This window comes from Podarcis cretensis, assembly GCF_951804945.1.
Source record: "Podarcis cretensis genome assembly, chromosome: 11".
Lineage (NCBI taxonomy): Eukaryota > Metazoa > Chordata > Lepidosauria > Squamata > Lacertidae > Podarcis > Podarcis cretensis.
In genome coordinates this window covers 16,772,438-16,791,833 of record NC_137180.1, presented here as the reverse complement: position 1 = coordinate 16,791,833, position 19,396 = coordinate 16,772,438, and the positions used below count along the sequence as shown (strand labels likewise).

At 43.2% G+C, this 19,396-nt stretch overlaps 1 protein-coding gene across 1 annotated transcript; it reads left to right on the top strand.

Annotated features, from left to right (window-relative positions):
- The first annotated feature begins 4,939 nt into the window (after positions 1–4,939).
- PHAX (phosphorylated adaptor for RNA export) lies at positions 4,940–18,759 on the top strand. Its single transcript, XM_079995740.1, has 5 exons — positions 4,940–5,104; positions 12,699–13,324; positions 15,089–15,209; positions 15,454–15,537; positions 16,935–18,759. The coding sequence occupies exons 1-5, from the start codon at positions 5,015–5,017 to the stop codon at positions 17,202–17,204; spliced, it is 1,191 nt and encodes a 396-aa protein (XP_079851866.1). The 5' UTR covers positions 4,940–5,014; the 3' UTR covers positions 17,205–18,759.
- Positions 18,760–19,396: the final 637 nt, after the last annotated feature.

Genomic DNA, 19,396 nt, shown 5'->3' with positions numbered 1-19,396 from the left:
CGCGCCGGCCGGGAGGCTGCGGAGGGGGAGAGGATCCGCCACGCCCCCAAAAACACATTCCGACGGCGGCGATTGGCCCGTAGGGCACCCCGCCCACAGACCAGGCGAAGGCGCGTCCAATCGGCGGCGAGGCGAGCAACAGGAGCTTTCCTCGTCCCGGCAGGTGACGCTAGGGAAGGCAACGCCCTTCTCGCCGGGCGTTGCCACGCGTCCGGGATGTCCCGGACACGGCACAGCTGTCTCTAGTAGCAGGGGTCCGGGGAAATCCGGGCGCGCGGCAAGCCTGTTTCTCAGGGAAAGAACTTCAAAAGCAGGCTTGCCACGAGTCAGGAAAATCCCTGTTTTCTGAGGATCGGGGGGGGGGGGATTTGGGCCGGGAAAGCAGGAGGTATGGCAAAAGGCCAACCATCTGGGATTGTTCCCCAAAAGAAAGCTCAACCATTTTGGTGGGTTTTCTATTTAAAAAACGCTCAAACAGATTTGATTCAGGAATTTTATGAAATATAGAAAGCCTGGGTTTTTTGCCCCCAAAAAACTCATGAGATGGAATCATTTGCCTATTTCCAGTCCACAGCTGTCATTTTCATGCAATTTATCCAGTTCTGTTCCCTGGTTGCATTACTTAGTGTTGACATACATAACATCCAGAAATTACCGGGCATAGGCAGTCTTCTGCCATCGCAAACAGCATCTGGCCGGAAATCGCTTAAATGTCCAGCAAAATCCGGATATATGGCAAAACTCATTTTTTCTATTTTTATTTTGCAAAAAAAGTTCAACAGCTATGCCAAAAAAATAGTTTATTTGTCTGGATATTCACTGTTTGAAATATGGCAACCGAAATATGGCCCATGGAGACTCCGGGCTAAGTCAGTTGCAGGGATCTGTGCCCACTTACTGAGCGCATGTCTGCAGCCTTGCTCTGTGTGGTTTAGTTGCTGCTGCTTCTTGGCACAGACCGACATGTAATGCTTTCTGTGCATAGAGTAGGAGAGTTGGGACCCCGAGAGTCAACTAGTCCAACCCTCCTGCAATGCACGACTCTCAACTAAAGCATCTCTGACAGATGGCTGCCCAACCCATGGGCATAGCCAATCCTCAAAAATTATTGAAAAGCATTAAAAATACTCTGTTAACTGAGGTTCTGCACCCCGCTAACAAAAGCCTGCCCCCCATAATGTCCTCTTTTGGGGGGATTTTTACCTTTGATCTCCAAAGAAAACAAGTTTAAATAATGCAAAGATTTTAAATCCATTACATTCAGATATTCATTCTGCACTGTATCTCTTGAACTTCGTTCTAGTGACCCTTAGACCAAGTCTTATTCCTAAAAGGTTAATTTAGTTCCTAACATCAAGTAGGCTCCAGCTGGCTGTAAGTTGTGCAGTTTCTGATGCAGTCGGAACTTCAGCTGCCCCAGAAGTAGATCAAGCAAGAACATATACTTAAAGAGCAGCTTCCGATTTCACTTAATTAAAAGGTTTTTTTGTGGCCATAACTGCCATGGTATACCATTCATTGTCACAATGAGCCCCTAGAAAGGCGAGCAGCCCAGGCACAAGCCTTTGAAATTGACAAGAAGCCTCACAGAGATTATGAACTCAGGTGACCCTACTTCAGAGAGATTTTGTTCACAAGTTCTGACTCTGACATCTGGCAAAGAGACAATAAAGTCTGAGAGGTGCCCTGAGAGGTATCTGGTTTTTCAGCTAGAAAGAGGCCGCTTTCCCCTTTGCTCAGTGCTACATACCTTGGTCCTGATCCTGGCTTGTAATGCAGGTGGAATAGGGGAGGGAAATCACAGAAATGGTTGCACATTCATTTGGGAAATGTAGTCTATGAAGCTCATAGACATGTATATTTTTAAGGCTGTTTATGGACTGGGATTTAAATCACTGCATAGGCAAATCATTCAACAAATAGAACCGATCAGTAATTTTTCTACACTATGTCACTGTGCGGCAAGAAATCCTGCTGAATTAAGCTTCTAGCTATAACATGAGGGAAAAGACAGCTATAAATGAGAAAATGAAAAGTACCTGGATGATTTCCATAAGCATGCACAAGCTTTCTTCTGTCTAGGCCTTGAGCTGTGATAGTCAGATGCCAAAACTGTATCAAGTCCTTACATTTTTCCAATTGGGAAAAGAGAACAAGCCTCAACGCTCCAGCAAAACTGCAATATTAGACAAGCCTTCTCTCTCCGAATCCACTGTTTTAGGCGATACGTTTAAAACAACGGTTGTTTTAAATTGCTTTCTTTTGACCCTGTTAACGGAGAAATCTGAGGGCTCCCCCAAGCACTCAGAAAAATCTGTCAAAACCTTCAGTCGTTTGAAAACCAGGAAGTTAAATAAAAAAAAAGATTAACACCAGGGAGTACCTTTCATGCTGTTAATGGGTATATTTTGCAAAATCGCAAACAACCTTTTTATCTAAAGCAAGTTTCCTTGGATTTGCTGAAAACCTTGTCAGCACTTCCTTCTCAAATTCCTCCTTTTTCCCCAATGCAGTTTTTCTGGGCACACTCAGTAAGCATAGCACATTTCAATTTCAAATATTCTGATTATTATTATTATTATTGTCAGGGGCTCAGGAGCAGAAGCACAGGGAAGAGGGGAGATGGAGAGCGAAGGGGAAGAATCTGAGGGCAGCGTAGGAGAAGATGACAGTGGCCCGAGAGATTCCATGAGCCTCTCCAGCGAATCGGAAGATTCACAGAAGGGGGCGCCGGTGGCCAGGGCAAGGGGGGTCACAAGGGGGACACCCCAGAAGCAAGGGGCCAGCGGGGACTCCCAGAGCAGCAGTTGGAAATCAGGACCAGCTTCCCCACCAGAGCATAGTGGGGGGGGAAGAGTCCCAGGTATCGTTAGTAGCGTCTCCCCCAGCAGGGAGAGGAGAGGAGTCAGGGCTGACCACGCCTCCATCGGAGAGTCAGACAACGGGGGGAGGTCAGATCCGGCCAGTATCCCGGAAGAGGGAAGCAGTGACAGAAGTAGTGTAACGGTCAGGAGGAAGGTCACTGGGTTGGCGCGAGAGGCAAGTTCAAATGTACAGGAGCGCGGGACAGCAGAGAATGAGGATTGGGAACCGGGTCCTAAAGCCCGCCGGAGGCAGGGGGAGGAGTTAAGCGACTCAGCGTCAGAAGAGTCCAGAAAGGGGAATGCCCCAGCGGGCAGGAGGACCCAGAGGAGAAGAGAGCAGCGGAAAAGGTGGAGCAGGGCTAGGATCTTAAACTGGTGTCAGAGGGGAGGAGATTCAGACGGGACTTCGCCGGTCTAGGGTTTAAGACGTGGAGCTGCGCGCTGCGGCTTTAAAATGGAAACTGAACTCCAATAAAGACTTTTGTACATAACGACAGCCTGGCGTTGGTCCTCTGTGAGCTGGGACCTAGGGGCAGCTCTGACAATTATTATTAGTATTATTATTAATTCAAATTTATATTCTGCCTGGAGGTCTCAGGGCTGCTAACAGAAAAGATTAACATAAAAACCACTCCTGAGCCAAGGAAATGAGTAACTAGACAACCTTTGGAAGACATCTGAAGGCAGCCTTGGATGGGGAAGTTTTTAAAGGTTTAATGTTTTATTATGTTTTTATATATGTTGGAAGCTGTCCAGTGGCTGGGGAAACCCATTCAGATGTGCGGAGAATAATAATAATAGAATAGGACGTCTCTATTTTCATCGGATGATTTCTTATGTTTTATATATGTTGGAAGCTGCCCAGTGGCTGGGGCAACCCAGTCAGATGTGCAGAGTGTAACAACAACAACAACAACAACAACAACAACAACAACAACAGAATAGGACAGCCCTATTTTTATGGGAGAAATGTGGGAGGCTATGGAGTTATGCAACCGCCAAGCCAAGGAGACAAGTACCGTAACTAGACAATCTTTAGAAGATATCTGAAGGCAACCCTGTATAGGGAAGTTTAACATTTAATGTTTTATTATGCTTTTATATATGTCGGAGGCTGCCCAGAGCAGCTGGGGCAACCCAGCCAGATGTGCGAAATTATTATTATTATTATTATTATTATTATTATTATTATAGAATAGGACATCCCTATTTTCATCGGAGAAATGTTGGAGGCTATGGAATTTTGTGACCCCCGAGCCAAGGAAATAAGTAACTATAAGAAGATATCTGAAGGCAGCCTTGGATAGGGAAGCTTTTAAAGGTTTGATGTTTTATTATGTATTTATATATGTTAGAAGCTGCCCAGAGTGGCTGGGGGCAACATAGTCACGTGTATAATAATAATAGAAGAAATTATTAGAGGGTGTTAAGTTATGTGACCCCTGAGCCAAGGAGACATCCTTTAGAGGACATCTGAAGACAGCCTTGGATAAGGAAGCTTTTAAAATATTTATTATGTTTTTATATATGTTGGAAGCCTCCCAGAGTGGCTGGGGCAACCCAGCCATGGTTACTGTTATAATAATAAAAAACTAACAGCAACAATAATAGAATAGGACGTCCCTATTTTCATCGGAGAAATGTTGGAGGGTATGCTGTATAGTTAAATCCAACTGGGCACATTCTTTTTTTAACATCTCTCTCTCGAGGCATTTCTCTTGTTCCAGTGTCTTTGTTCCTAGATGGATGCATAGAGCTACATTTAGCCCTTACATCTTTGCGAAGGAAATATGGAGCGGGTCACGCTGAGTCCGTTACACTTCGGTATCTGTCGTTCGCGTGTGCCTGGTTTTTGTTTTTAATTACATAATTTTTATTAAACATTTCCTTGCTTTACGAAAGTACGCGCGTAGTCTCTATTGCTTTCCCCCCTGCCACTCCCCCTCTCAGGTCAGGCGGCGTAGTCTTTCCCACAGCGACGAAAGCGGGCAAGGCTCGGACTACAAGTCCCGGCATGCCTCTCGGAAGGCTGGTCCCGCCGTTCGCCGCCCCTCCCGGCGCAAAGCATTGTGGGTGCCGTAGTCCTGGCTCGGCTGAGGCCGGGCCTTTTCCCGCGCGCTCCTCCCGCGCTGGCTGAGGAGCCGGGAAAGATGGCGCTGGAGGCTCGCGGGATGGAGGAGGACGGGGAGATCTCGGACTCCGACTGCGAAATGCCCACCTCCGCCAGGAGCCCGTCGCAGGTGAGGCCGCTGCCCGGCGGCGACCGCTTCTTTCCCCGGCGGCTCGGGTCCGCCTGGGGGTCCACCTGGGCGGCGGAGGCCCAGAGCAGCTCCGCGCTCTCTTTCCTGAGGAAAAAACCGCGGCGAAGCGAGCGAGGGGACGGCCCCGGCGGCTTGCGGCCTTCCCCGCTGCGTTTCGCTTTTGCCTCCGCGGCGGTCGCAAAGGACAAGAGATGCTGCTCCCCGCAAACGTTCGTCGGAGCCCCGTCGGCGGCCTTCGAAATTCGCCAGGCGCATTTTGCCCTGGGCCGCTTGCGGGATGGCGCCTGACGTCACCGGCGTCTGGAGGTGCCCGCCAGGGAGATTCTGGGATCCGGCCTGTTTTCCCATGTGCAAGCGACGCCTAGAAACAGGAGATGGGGAAGCTGGGAGGCCCAAACAGCACCCATGATCCCAACTAATAGGACCAGTGGTCAGGGATGATGGGAATTGTAGTCTAATACATCCGGAGGGCTGAAGATTGGGGGTGCCTGCCTTAAACCTTAAACCGAGGGTGCCTTAAACCGAGGGTGCAACAATGCGTGCAGTGAAATTTTCCATGGAGGAGCAGTTGCGGGCCAGAGGTGCCAGGTTGCGAGGGGGGTGGGGCAACGTCATGCGTGTGACATCCTGATGTGTGTGAGAGCCTCTCGCCTCCCTCCCTAAGCCGGTTAGGAGTTTCTCGGGCTTTGGGATGGAGGTGCCAGGGCTCGGATAGGATACCGGAGCCCTCCTGGCTCCTTCCGAAAGCCGGATGGGCATTGGGAAGGTGGCAGGATGGATGCTAGATTCATCTGAGGCTTGCACCTCCCTCTCCAAGCCAGGCAGAACCACCTTGGGTTCATTTCTCCTTGATCCATATCTAGGTGTCTCTACTAGACCAGGAGTCTCCAAACTTTGGGGGCCTGGGTGAACATTTGTAAATCAGGGAAACTGCCATGGGCTGCTGCCACACAAATCTCCTGCAACCAAGCACACTCTGCATCCTATTCTGTTGGCAACAGTATAATGTTTCTTTCCAGCTTCAGCAGAAGCAGGGGAACCTGTGCGTGCCAGACTAGGCCTCTGTGGACACATGTATGGACATCTGTTTTTGGGACACTTGGCACTAGACAGTGATGGCTCTCTAACAATATATGGAAGCAGACATGGTCTTAATTTTTTTCTTTTTTCAGACCAAGCTTTCTTGATTTGCTTACGGCAGTTTGTACTTGAAAGGAACAACTCTGTGTGTGGCTACTTCGAGGGCCACATTGACCTGGCTTTCTAACGTAAAACAATGTTTGGCTTTCTAACTTAAAACAAACTATTATAATTAGTGTTTGTCTGCATTAACTGTTCTTAACAAGATTGCCACCAAATTCTCCTTGTGCTAGTGGGGTGCTGTATACAGATCCTAAAAGAGATTTCAAACAGTGCGTTCAAACTACCTCTGTATCAAAGTGTGGCTTGTATTTTTAGGGCTGTGCTGCTTTTGTCTATCATTAGATAGGAAAAGAGAATAATGGTGTAATGAATTAGAGGAGACTCACTTTCCTGAAAGGTATTCAACCAAAGCTTTCAGCATATGCCAAATTGGTCAGCTGACGTGTGTTTGTAACTAAAATAAATAGAAATCTGCATCATTCATTTTCCAAGCTTGTGGACTTATCAGCTAGTTTCTATAGAGCAAATGATACTCATCATTATATTACCATCACCTCTGGTATGGCTAAGTAAAAAATGTGGTAGAACTCTTACATATTTTACATAAAATCATCAAAACTAACAAGATAATTCTATTTTTTGTGAAGATCCACACTGTTTCAAAGCTCAGCATAGAAATATTATACATCCAGTAGAAATCAGTGAGATACGTTTGATATTCCGTAGGCATGTACTCAGTTTTTACATGCTTTCAGCCTCAGAAAGGGGTGGAAGGATTGTAGAAATAGGCGTGTTTACTTATGGATGTATACTTTATGCCACATGTGGGAGATGGTGCTTATAAGTCTGAGCATAGTATTTCTACATTTCTGGCTATGGGAAGTGGTCCTGGTACCTGGGGATGGGCAGAGGCTGGAGGAGGACTGATAACATCAATGCACTCAAATTCAGACAATGTATTGCTGTGAAATTTTTGGACCCATGGCCATTTCTTCCCACACCCATTTGTGGAAACCAGCTGCTGCTGTGCTTTGTTGAATGAACCTTTATACACAAGCTGGGGTGTTGGGGTATGGGTGTTTTTAGATTGCACCACAAAGGCCATACATTCCTGCACCAGATGATGTAGATGACTACTGCCTGCACCTAGAGGGCTGTGCCCAAGCCCATCAAAGCTCAATTGGCTGCACTTGAAAGACCTATTATTTGAACCTTTTGTGAATGTTAGCAATTTTCCTTCCTTTTGACCCGGTTCTGCTGTAGGCAGAGCTAGCCCAGTGGAAATGTGGTGCCAGACTTGCTGAGGACTGTTAATACAAAGCAGACCTTGACTACAGTAGCTAAACTGAAAATTCTTCCGCTTAGAAAGTCAGGTCAGTGTGGGCCTTTCAAATAGCCACATGCATGTTTACACTTTGCAAGGGCAACTTGCTATAAGCTGATCATAACACTGATAGTTTTTGGGCTGGTGGCTAAAGTGGAGTCAGTGGTGTATTATTCTACCTCTCCTAGTCTTTCATTCTGCCCTCCTCGTTAGAAAGCTAGCATGTTTACACGAAGGAATATTGTTGGACTGCAACTCCCATCAGCCACAGTTTATTACCGTGAATGATCAGGTTGATGGGAGCTGTAGTCTAACAAAGTCTGGAGGGCCACAGGTTCCCCACCTAATCGTTTAAAACTGCAATGTGCTCACTTTGCTTGCTTTTTGTATTTGTCTTTTTAGTCTCTATGTATGCATGTATCTATGCTAGGTGAAGATCCACACTGTTTCAAAGCTCAGCATAGAAATATTATACATCCAGTAGAAATCAGTGAGATACGTTTGATATTCCGTAGGCATGTACTCAGTTTTTACATGCTTTCAGCCTCAGAAAGGGGTGGAAGGATTGTAGAAATAGGCGTGTTTACTTATGGATGTATACTTTATGCCACATGTGGGAGATGGTGCTTATAAGTCTGAGCATAGTATTTCTACATTTCTGGCTATGGGAAGTGGTCCTGGTACCTGGGGATGGGCAGAGGCTGGAGGAGGACTGATAACATCAATGCACTCAAATTCAGACAATGTATTGCTGTGAAATTTTTGGACCCATGGCCATTTCTTCCCACACCCATTTGTGGAAACCAGCTGCTGCTGTGCTTTGTTGAATGAACCTTTATACACAAGCTGGGGTGTTGGGGTATGGGTGTTTTTAGATTGCACCACAAAGGCCATACATTCCTGCACCAGATGATGTAGATGACTACTGCCTGCACCTAGAGGGCTGTGCCCAAGCCCATCAAAGCTCAATTGGCTGCACTTGAAAGACCTATTATTTGAACCTTTTGTGAATGTTAGCAATTTTCCTTCCTTTTGACCCGGTTCTGCTGTAGGCAGAGCTAGCCCAGTGGAAATGTGGTGCCAGACTTGCTGAGGACTGTTAATACAAAGCAGACCTTGACTACAGTAGCTAAACTGAAAATTCTTCCGCTTAGAAAGTCAGGTCAGTGTGGGCCTTTCAAATAGCCACATGCATGTTTACACTTTGCAAGGGCAACTTGCTATAAGCTGATCATAACACTGATAGTTTTTGGGCTGGTGGCTAAAGTGGAGTCAGTGGTGTATTATTCTACCTCTCCTAGTCTTTCATTCTGCCCTCCTCGTTAGAAAGCTAGCATGTTTACACGAAGGAATATTGTTGGACTGCAACTCCCATCAGCCACAGTTTATTACCGTGAATGATCAGGTTGATGGGAGCTGTAGTCTAACAAAGTCTGGAGGGCCACAGGTTCCCCACCTAATCGTTTAAAACTGCAATGTGCTCACTTTGCTTGCTTTTTGTATTTGTCTTTTTAGTCTCTATGTATGCATGTATCTATGCTAGGTTTTTGTAAAACAACACTGGGTAATGCTCTGTGATAACAAAAATGGGGTGCTTCTCTTGTTTGAGCTTTCAACATTTCCCCTAAAATCTGACTGTGACACTGAGGCCTTGGGCAGCAGTAGAACTCAAGAATTTAGGCTCTGCTGAAATGTGCTGGTATGCTGAAATGTGCTGGTCACACTATCAGATATCCTTCAAACACAGCACAGTTAAATATTTCATTATGTGACCAAGATAGTCTGAAAGCAGCTTTCTGTTGCTGAAGTGAACCAAATAAACAGCAATTGTGCAGTATATGTCTAAATTCTCATAGTATATCTAATAGGTGAAATATATATATGCTGTGTTTATATGTAAACCTTCCAGATGATACATGGCAATAGCTAAGTTTCTGAAGCTCCTCCAGGTGTCAGAAAGAGACAAGACGTACATTCTTTACTTAACACTGTATTGTCATTTAGGAATCTGGGCTGTGAATTTTCAGTAGGGTACATCAAAACAGGTGTGTGTTTTTTAGATAAAAGTGAAATTATTAAGCATTTGAAATTTGATAAAATAAAAGCAGAAGTTGAAAGCAGCATTTCACCAAGAGGAAAATAGTTGGGACCCACATATCAGCACAGGGCAGGGGCAAAGCCAGTAAGGGGGCTCAGGAGCCTCATTGACCCCGGTATTCTTCCCCCTGTGACTCTACACAAATCCTGTGCTTTTGTGCAAGCTGTCACAAAGAGAAATAAGAGTTGCCAAGAAAGCAGCTGTGCATACCCATGCTATGTTATTGGGTGACAAGTGTGCCTACAGCTTAGGAATAATGGGGTAGCCAACTTCTGTTGTGGATGGAAGCAAGACTTGTTAAGTCTTACTAATTTGAACCTAGATGCAAATAATAGTTTGTGGAATTGAAAGCTTAACATTCAAGAAAGTGATTACACTTTAGCTCTCTGACTACACATGCAAGGACACAAACAGAAATTTGTTTCTTGTTAAGCAGATAAGATTCTGCAATGCATGCCGAGGGTAAGGTTCGCATTACTGTATGCTTCTGGGTTTTGTAAGACTAAATAGTTTCCAGCCAATTTGTTCTAATCATCGCAGCAATCACTTGATATGCACACTTTCCCTGGAAATGCATTAATTTCCCATTTTAAATCAGTTTTTTCAATTGGCCCATTTCCCCTCTGATGATTTAAACCAATCCACTGCGGTTTTCAGCCTCCTTAGGTACTTGGAAGCTTGGTGGTGGGCGAATTTATTTGAGCTTCAAAGAGAAGGCCACAAATCAGTGTGGTATTTTAACCTTAAAGCTATGTCATGAAAAAAGTTAGATTAAGGCCTAACTTGCCAAAGCCAATTACAGGGCAGTCAATGAACATATTTCTTTGAATGAAAGTTCCAATGATTCAAAGGAAGATTCCTTCCAAATAAAAGTGCCTAGAAGTGTGCAAGAGCAGCAAAAATGTTCTAACCCAGTGTGCGTGAGCCTTGGGTCCTCAGATGTTGCTAGATTGAGACAGTGGATAGAGAAACATTTCTCTCTTTCATAGTACAGTGGTACCTCGGGATGCGAACAGGATCTGTTCCGGAGCCCCGTTCGCATCCTGAATGGAATGTAAGATGTGATGGCGCGGGTCGCGTTGTGCCACTTCCGCGCTTGTGCGTGACATTTTGAGCGTCTGCGCATGCGCGAGCGGTGAAACCCGGAAGTAATGCGCTCTGTTATTTCGGAGTTGCCGCGGAGCGCAACCCGAAAGCGCTCAACCCAAGGTATGACTGTACTAGAACGCATGGTCATCCAATGTAGCTGAATGCAAGAAGAATCAGGTGAAATAAAGTAGCGTATTTTTTGCTGTATAAGACGTACCAGACCATAAGACGCACCTAGTTTTTGGAGGAGGAAAACAAGGGAAAAAATATTCTGAATCCCAGAAGCCAGAACAGCAAGAGGGATCGCTGCGCAGCGCTCCCTCTTGCTGTTCTGGATTCTGGGATAGCTGCACAGCCTGCATTCGCTCCATATGACGCACACACATTTCCCCTTACTTTTTAGGAGGGAAAAAGTGCGTCTTATAGAGCGAAAAATACGGTAATTCTTCAGGGCATATTTGAGCTGTGGAAATCGCTCCCACAGGGTTCCGGTGCTATCAGCTTAGAAAGTTTTAAAAAGAAGCTGAGACAAAATTCATGGAGGAGAAGACTAGCAATGGCCATTAAACAGGATGGCTGCATACTCTCTCTACTGTTGGAGGTAGTATTGCGCCTGAACACCAGTAAACTGCAGTCCGGTAGAGTGCTCTTGTGCTCAGGTCCTGATTGCCAGTTTCTGAAGAGCATCCATCTATGAGAACAGGAGGCTGGATTAGATGGGCCACTCTGCCTGATCTAGCAGGGCTGTTCTTGTGCACTTGGAATGGTACTCAGAAGTTTATAACGTTTTAACTGACCAGTTGGATAGGAGGGGGTGAAAGCTGATTCTTTATTCAATACTGTAAGTCACTTTGAAATTCAATACCTGTTCCGTTCAAATTGGAGTACCGTCGCTTAAAGGTTAAAGAGGTTGTGTGTGAGAGAGAACTGGAACTGAGCTTTGCCTTGAGTCTTGATCACAATTTTCTAGCGATTCATTCTTATTTGGCATGCTGATACACTTGAGAAGCTTGGAGAAAATGAACAAGAAGTGGAGTGTAAGAGGCTCTAAATTGAATATTGGCACCGCCCTGCTTCCAATTTGCCTATGGTCAGACTGAGAGGAAAGAGATGGGCTCAAATCCTATGTCAGTGGGGACCTGGACAGATGGGTGTTCTCCCCCTTTTTTTTTACTCTCCTGAAAGACTGTGTACAGTGGTGCCTCGCAAGACGAAATTAATTCGTTCCGCGAGTTTTTTCGTCTTGCGATTTTTTTGTCTTGCGAAGCACGGACTTTGGAAAAGCTTCAAAAATACCAAAGTCTTCAAAAACCTCAAAAAAGCTACCACACCGCGTGCTATGAGTTGCTCTTCGAAGTGAATGCACGGTTTTAAGAAAAAGGAAACAAACTTGCAAGACAAAGGAAACAAACTTGCAAGACGTTTTCATCTTGCGAAGCAAGTCATAGGGAAATCCGTCTTGTGAAGCAACTCAAAAAACGAAAAACTCTTTCGTTTTGCGAGTTTTTCGTCTTACGAGGCATTCGTCTTGCGAGGTACCACTGTATCCTGTTTGAGGACCACAAGCCTTTCCTGCTCTAGTTCCTGTCTTCTTCTTGTGGATAATACAATTTTAAATCTTTGTTTTGATTTTGGGGGTGCAATGAGTTTTGTGTTTGCATTTATGTAGCTTTTGGTTTTTTGTTTTGTTTTGAACTTATTTTAATTTATTGTAAGCTTCCCAGAGAAACATGCTATTGAGCAGCATGCAAGTGTCAAAAGTAAAATGATGAGAGAGGAGGCTGAGTATACTCTAGTTTGCCTTGGGAAGTTTTGCACCCAAAAAAATCCCCTATAGGGTGGCAAATTAGTGCACAATAAAATGTTTCTTTTTTAACGACGACAGCAAACATCTGTCTTGCTTTCTTTTTACATTTCAGAAACAGCACGATATCAACTCAGCCAGATCTTTTCCAACTGGCATTCCCCCCTGTGCACCAAGTGTCCCTTACCGCACAACCAAAAGTTTGGACTCCAGTGATGAGAGCTTCTCAGATTCAGATGAAGACAGCTGTCTGTGGAAGCGGAAGCGACAGAAATGTTCGAATCTTCCTCCCGCCAAACCAGAGCCTTTCAATTTTGGCCCGATCCCTCAGAAACAGATTACTGTAGGGGGTAAAAAGATCAACAATATCTGGGGTGCAGTGCTTCAGGAGCAGAACCAAGATGCAGTGGCCTCAGAACTTGGGATTCTAGGGATGGAGGGAAGTATTGATAGAAGCCGGGCATCAGAGACTTACAATTACCTGTTGGCGAAAAAGCTGATGAAAGAATCTGAGCCGGAAGTGGCTGAAGCATTAGACAAAGAGTTAGATGAATATATGCAGGATGACAAAAAGACATTGCCAAAGGAGGAAGAGGAGGAGGAAATTGGACAAGGCCTATTGAAACGGAAACGGCCTGTTAAGGACAGATTGGGTGAAAGACAAGAAATGAATTACAAAGGGAGGTATGAAATTACTGAGGATGATCCTGAGGAAAAAGTGGCAGATGAAATTGCCTACCGGTAAGATTTTGATCTTTTAATACACCTTCGTCAGATTTTCAATAAATGTCACCTTACACAATAACAAAACTTGAGGGACATTGGGTGTTTATTTTATTTTTTAAATAACGGTGCTAAAGAAAAGCTATTACAGGGTGACCAACCCGCCAGTGCCATGCTTTCATTGGCTCAGGGATACCAGATCCTTGAGATTCCGTTTAAAAAGAAACCAAGCCTTTAGCAAAATGCGCAGGTACCCATGTAAGCAGTTTCTGTGACTGAGCCAGTCTGGCTGCTCCCACCTGCCAGTGTATTTAATCATTGCGTGAAATCAGAGTTCTGAGGTTTCTGTTTCAATTCATGGTGACTGGACAGACAAATGCTTTGGCTTCTGCTTAAAACTGACTGAATAATTTGATCTTGTGAGTAAAGTTGAACCTGGGAGCCTCTGCATACTAAGCAGATTCTACAGCTCTTCCCCAAACCAGAACCCCAGTTCATAATGTTTATTTGCATGAAGTCTCCTAGTCGCCCAGATACTCAGTCAAAATATTACAGGTTTATATAGCCATCCAATAATTACTCGGTACAACACTACTGCACTATACAGAAACCTCAGGACTCTGATAAAATCCAGCTGTTTAGACTCACCCTGAGAATGCATGCTATTCACATGAATTGTGTGGCACCCTCCGCTGCACAGCCATAGAATATGCTTGAAATATATATTGATCTACATAGACGCAACTAAAAAATCACTGTGAGAAGTTAGGAATGCACATTGGACCCATTTTGGTACTATCTCGTTTTCTCCTCTTTAGACCAAATCTGTGTCCTATTGCATGGGGTTTGTGAAATTACCAGGGTGGTGGTTAACTGGAGAAAAGCATGAAGTTATATCAATGGGAACCAAAAGTAATATGAACAAACAGAATTACAGTTTGTCGTGATTATTTGGTCTGTGCATGTGTGAACGTTTTAATGGCATTATCTTTTTAATTCTGGTTTATTGGCTGTGTGCTTCTGGTTTCCCACTGTGGCCTTGGACTGATACAGTTGTAAAATTTTGCGGTTTTGTACCTTGTCAGGAAGGGAGCATGAAGGCTCCCCGCTCCCTCCCCCCCTTTTAGAAGATACTTATGAGGCCAACGGGTGCTGTGGACGATGCAGTCTTTCTGTTTGCCTGGTTTGCAGTTGTTGCAGAGGGCACAGCTGCCCCATGTGAAATTTGGAGCAAATTAGCCATTGTGCATCCTATGCTTTAGGCTCCAGAGAATAAGACTTTATAAAATTAAAGTTTCAAGGTAAAAAGTTCCACTAGACCATATAATTATCATTGGACCATTCTTTACCCTCATAATTTGATAGCTGGTAATAGGTGTCTGTCTGAAATTCCCAATAGCTGAAAACATTCTTAAACCATATTCAAAGGACTAAAGATAATTTTGGGTTGCACTCCCACTTGCCTGGAAGGTTATCCTTAGGGGGGAGTGTGTGTAAAATTGGGGGAGTAAGTGACGGTAAGCGGTAAGGTCAAGGAAAATTAAATGTAGAAAGTACAGGCTGACATTTCAGTTTTTTAAAATATTACCAATTCAGATATATTCCACCCTTCTTCCCAAAACTCAGCACAGCGAGCCTTCACTACAGCAATGCTAGGCGAGTGTCAGATAGTGCTAAACTTGTAACAGTGGGTACATTTGTTCATAATTATGTTTTGTCATTCAAGCAGGTTACAAAATGCAATGGTTTCCAGATTTCATAGAATTTCCGTTCTCCTTTTAGGCTTTGTGAGCCAAAGAAGGATCTGATCGTACGGGTTGTGAAAATCATTGGGAAGAAAAAATCTATTGAACTACTGATGGAAACGGCTGAAGTGGAACAAAATGGAGGCCTTTTCATAGTGGTAGGAAATAATTGCTTTTTCAGCCTACATACTTAATCTTTTAACAAATATAGAACCCTGTTACAAAATTTTTTTGACATGATCTTTGCTCCAAGGGTTCTGTGCACGACTTCTTAGAAATATTTTGAGTTTTTGAGGAACAGCATATTTACAGCAGCAAGTCCTATTGAGTTGAACAGGGTATAGGATTGCAGCTGTTATGTCTACAGAAAGCTTTAAAAAGTTTTCTTTTTCCATTATGCAGAATGGCACTAGAAGAAGAACACCAGGAGGAGTTTATTTAAATTTGCTGAAAAACACACCTAGTGTAACTGGAGAACAAATCAAGGTAAATAACATAATATATGTAAACCATTTAAAAACAGCACATTTTTAGATTACTTTGAAAAGCAAATGTTAAATGAGGATGTTTAAATTATATCTCCTCTTGCTGACTTCTGATTTCAATTTATACATCTTCTAAAGTAGAAAATGGACAGCTTGTTAAGCCAGCTGTTCTTTAAAGATCCCATTTTTAATATTCTTATTAAAAGTATGCTTTCTGAGCACAGTTCAAAGTGTTGGTGCAGACCTTTAAAGCCCTAAACAGCCTCCACCCACCCACATCATTCATTCTGGATACTGAGGTCCAGCTCTAAGGGTCTTCTGCTGGTTCCCTCGTTGCGAGAGGTGAGGTTACAGGGAAGCAGGCAGAGGGCCTTCTCAGTAGTGGCGCCCGCCCTGTGGAATGCCCTCCCATCAAGATGTCAAGGAAATAAACAACTATTTGACATTTAGAAGAGACCTGATGGCAGCCCTGTATGGGGAAGTGTTTAATGTTTGATGTTATATTATGTTTTTATATGTGTTGGAAGCCACCCAGAGTGGTTGGGGCAACCCAGTCAGATGGGCGAAATAATAGTAGTAGTAGTAGTAGTAGTAGTAGTAGTAGTACCCAGTCAGATGGGCGAAATAATAATAGTAGTAGTAGTAGTAATAACAACAACAATAATAATAATAATAATAATAATAATAATAATAATAATAATATCTTCATTATTATCATTATTAATTAGATACAAGAAGAGTAACAACCATTCCATCCCATCGAACAACTCCCCCCCCCCAAACAGCCCCCCCAGCCCAAGAGTTTGTTCAGCAGCCTCAGCTTTTGTAGCTGGAGTCAGTCTGGGCCCCACCTTCCCAGGCTAGGTACAAAAAAATCTGCAGGGGTAGGGAACGGGTCTTCCAGGACTTCCAGGACTCACAGACAAGATGGCCTCAGGCCTTTTTAGCAGTCTTAGCATTTGTATTTCTGAAGGTTTGTTCTTCAAAGAACATGACAGTAAAAAAATACCCCCTAACATTTTTCATAATCCAAAAAGTCATCATATTTCCCTGTTTTTTCCCTAGTCTATTAGTAAATCAGTGAAATCATAAAATTGAAATCTTCCTTCTAACTGCAAAATATGTAACAAATGACTTTCTGTATTCTGGGCACAGACTTGCAGCTGTTTAAAATAGAGCACCTCTCTCACTTTAGGGAGCTGAAGTCTTAATTTTCAAATATTCTGTAGCAGCATTTGAAAGGATATGGCATTCTTCAAAAGAGATTTTTGTTCTTTTGTCATACAGTTAGCTTTCATCTCTAGTTTAAAGGTTAGCAAAGGAAAGTGGTGGTTTCTGAAAGGTGACATTGCCTATTATTCCTCAGCACTTCATGGAGTGTTAACATTCTCTTTGAAGGAAATCTTCTACATTGAAAACCAGAAGGAGTATGAGAACAAGAAAGCAGCAAAGAAGAGGAGAATTCAAGTCCTGGGGAAAAAGATGAAGAAAGCTATTAAAGGGCTCAACCTTCAAGAATATGATGATGCCTCGAGAGAGACTTTTGCTAGTGATACAAATGAGGCATTGGCTTCACTGGATGACTTGCAGGAAGGACATGGAGAAATGAAACTGGATCCTGAAGATGCTATTGAAATTGATCACACTCATGACGTGGATCTCTTTTAATGCATCGGGTACTTGAGAGACCATGCTTTTTGTGAGATATATTAAATTGCAGTTTTTATATTAAGACTACGTCTTGTTTTCATTAGTGGCGATGGTTGTATACTGAAGAGGGCCTTTGTTTTCTAACTTAGTGTCCATACTTGAGTTTTCAGTTTGATTTAGATCATGAAAATACTTTGATCCGCTATCTCCTTTGTTATATAACTCAGCACCTAGTTAGGCTATGTTCCCTCACCTGTGGGATAGTTTCTAGGTAAGAGCAAAACTGAATATTCTCATTCCAGAGTAAGGCTCATGTCTGGCGCCTGCTAGCTGCATAGAAATGTTTTCTGTATTATTTAACTAAAGGTAATATGCAACAAAGTGACATACCACACTTGGACATTTAATCTGCCATGGAAGCATTTATAATAAGCATGGTGTTCATGGTTGCAGAGTTTGGGAACATTTTTCTAATACGGTATTCCAAATGCTTGCAAATTACTGGAAATGTCTCTTTAGGTGCAGCATTAATAATAGGAAGGAATGCAGTGCAGAGGTATTGGGTGTCCTTTGTCTGAATGTGCATTACTATCCACGAGACTGTTTTCTCTAGAAGACTGTAAGGAATGTTCAGATTTATGTTTTGTTTTAATGACAAGGTACCTGGGCTTTTTTTTTTTCTATCTGAAGCGGTAGATGCAAAAATTTGCAGAACTCTCATCCCATTTTTGAATATTGTGCAGTAAGACAAATGGACTTACTGCACCACACTTTTAGTTATGCTGATGAGTTTTGTGCTAATGGTGTGATATTGTGTCAAATTACATGTACTTAAGTACCACTGAAACCTGTTGGACATCGAACACAATGTAACTGGGTACAGACTTGCAGCCCCCAGTAGGCCAGACTCAAGATTCTTGGTTACCATTTAGGACTACAGTTCTTTTTCTAAATGCATATTTTTGTTTTGTTTTGTTCATTATCTCGGGGGGGGGGGGGTCTGAGTTGCATAGTTTAGCTACATGCAAGTGTTGTGTTGTACACGGCAGTTGTGCACAGTACAGTTTGTCGGGTGAAAAAAGGCCCTTCTGAACTTTGCCAGGCTGACTTTTTGGCTCATTCTCCTCTGTATTTTTGTGTTAATACCCAACAATTTCACGAAAGGGTTGTTGAGGCTTAGGCTGTGGTCCGCTGATAGCCTTCAGAGGGTCTAACAGTCTGCTGCATATCACTTACGCTGAAAATTCATGGCACTAAATTGCCTTAAATCTTGACTACACTGACTTAATTGTTTTGTGAGTTGCTGCTCAAATAACAAGTATACCAATTATCAGTGGATCATTAAAGATCAACAAGGCTAAAGATATCCACAGTAACTAAATTTCTTGGGATAGAAATGTTCTTTTCTTAGTATCTGGTATCCGAGATGACCTCACACGTGTATGGGGTATAATGTGAAAGAACCCCAATTTATTTTTGTGTTTTCATTCCAAAATGTTAAGTTAAAACTGCTGTTCCGGATGTGGAAACAATGACATGTTATTGCCAGCTAATAAAGGATTGCTCCCTCAAACTGTATTGTAGAGAATTCAAACTTCACTTATAAGATGGTTGTACTGTACTTAAAAGATAACTATTGCATATACTTCAAGTTGGACATCCTTTTGCAGTGGTCTTGGTAATTTTCCATTTATTTATTAATCGGTATTCTGCAACTCTAGTCCTTAACATCCTAGGGACTACAGTCCTCTGCTGTTCTAGGAATATGCACATGAAAGCAGGCTGTTAGCTAGAAAACTATCTGAAATGCTGCTCTAAACATCATTATAGTGTTGGTAAAGTAGGGTTCTTTGCCAAGGCTGTTAATAGGCTGCATCCTTAGCAACCTTATGCTGGGTGTAGGAAGTCTAAAAGAATCACCCCACAGCCTGTTTCTTAATTAAAACCACTTAATTGGAGTAAAACTGTTTTGCCATCTGCAGTTGCCAAGAGCACTTTATTTTTGCTTTATTTAATATTTTAACATTTAACTGAGACTGAACATATAAATCCCCGATTTTTCCATCACAGTTTAAGATCATTTCCTTTAAGGTCATGGGATTTAACAGTTAAAATCTAGCAACACATTTGCCTGAACCATAATGATAGGCATGCAAATATCCCATTTGTAAAGACTCTGAGAGGACAAAAACAGAGTTTCTCACGTATGA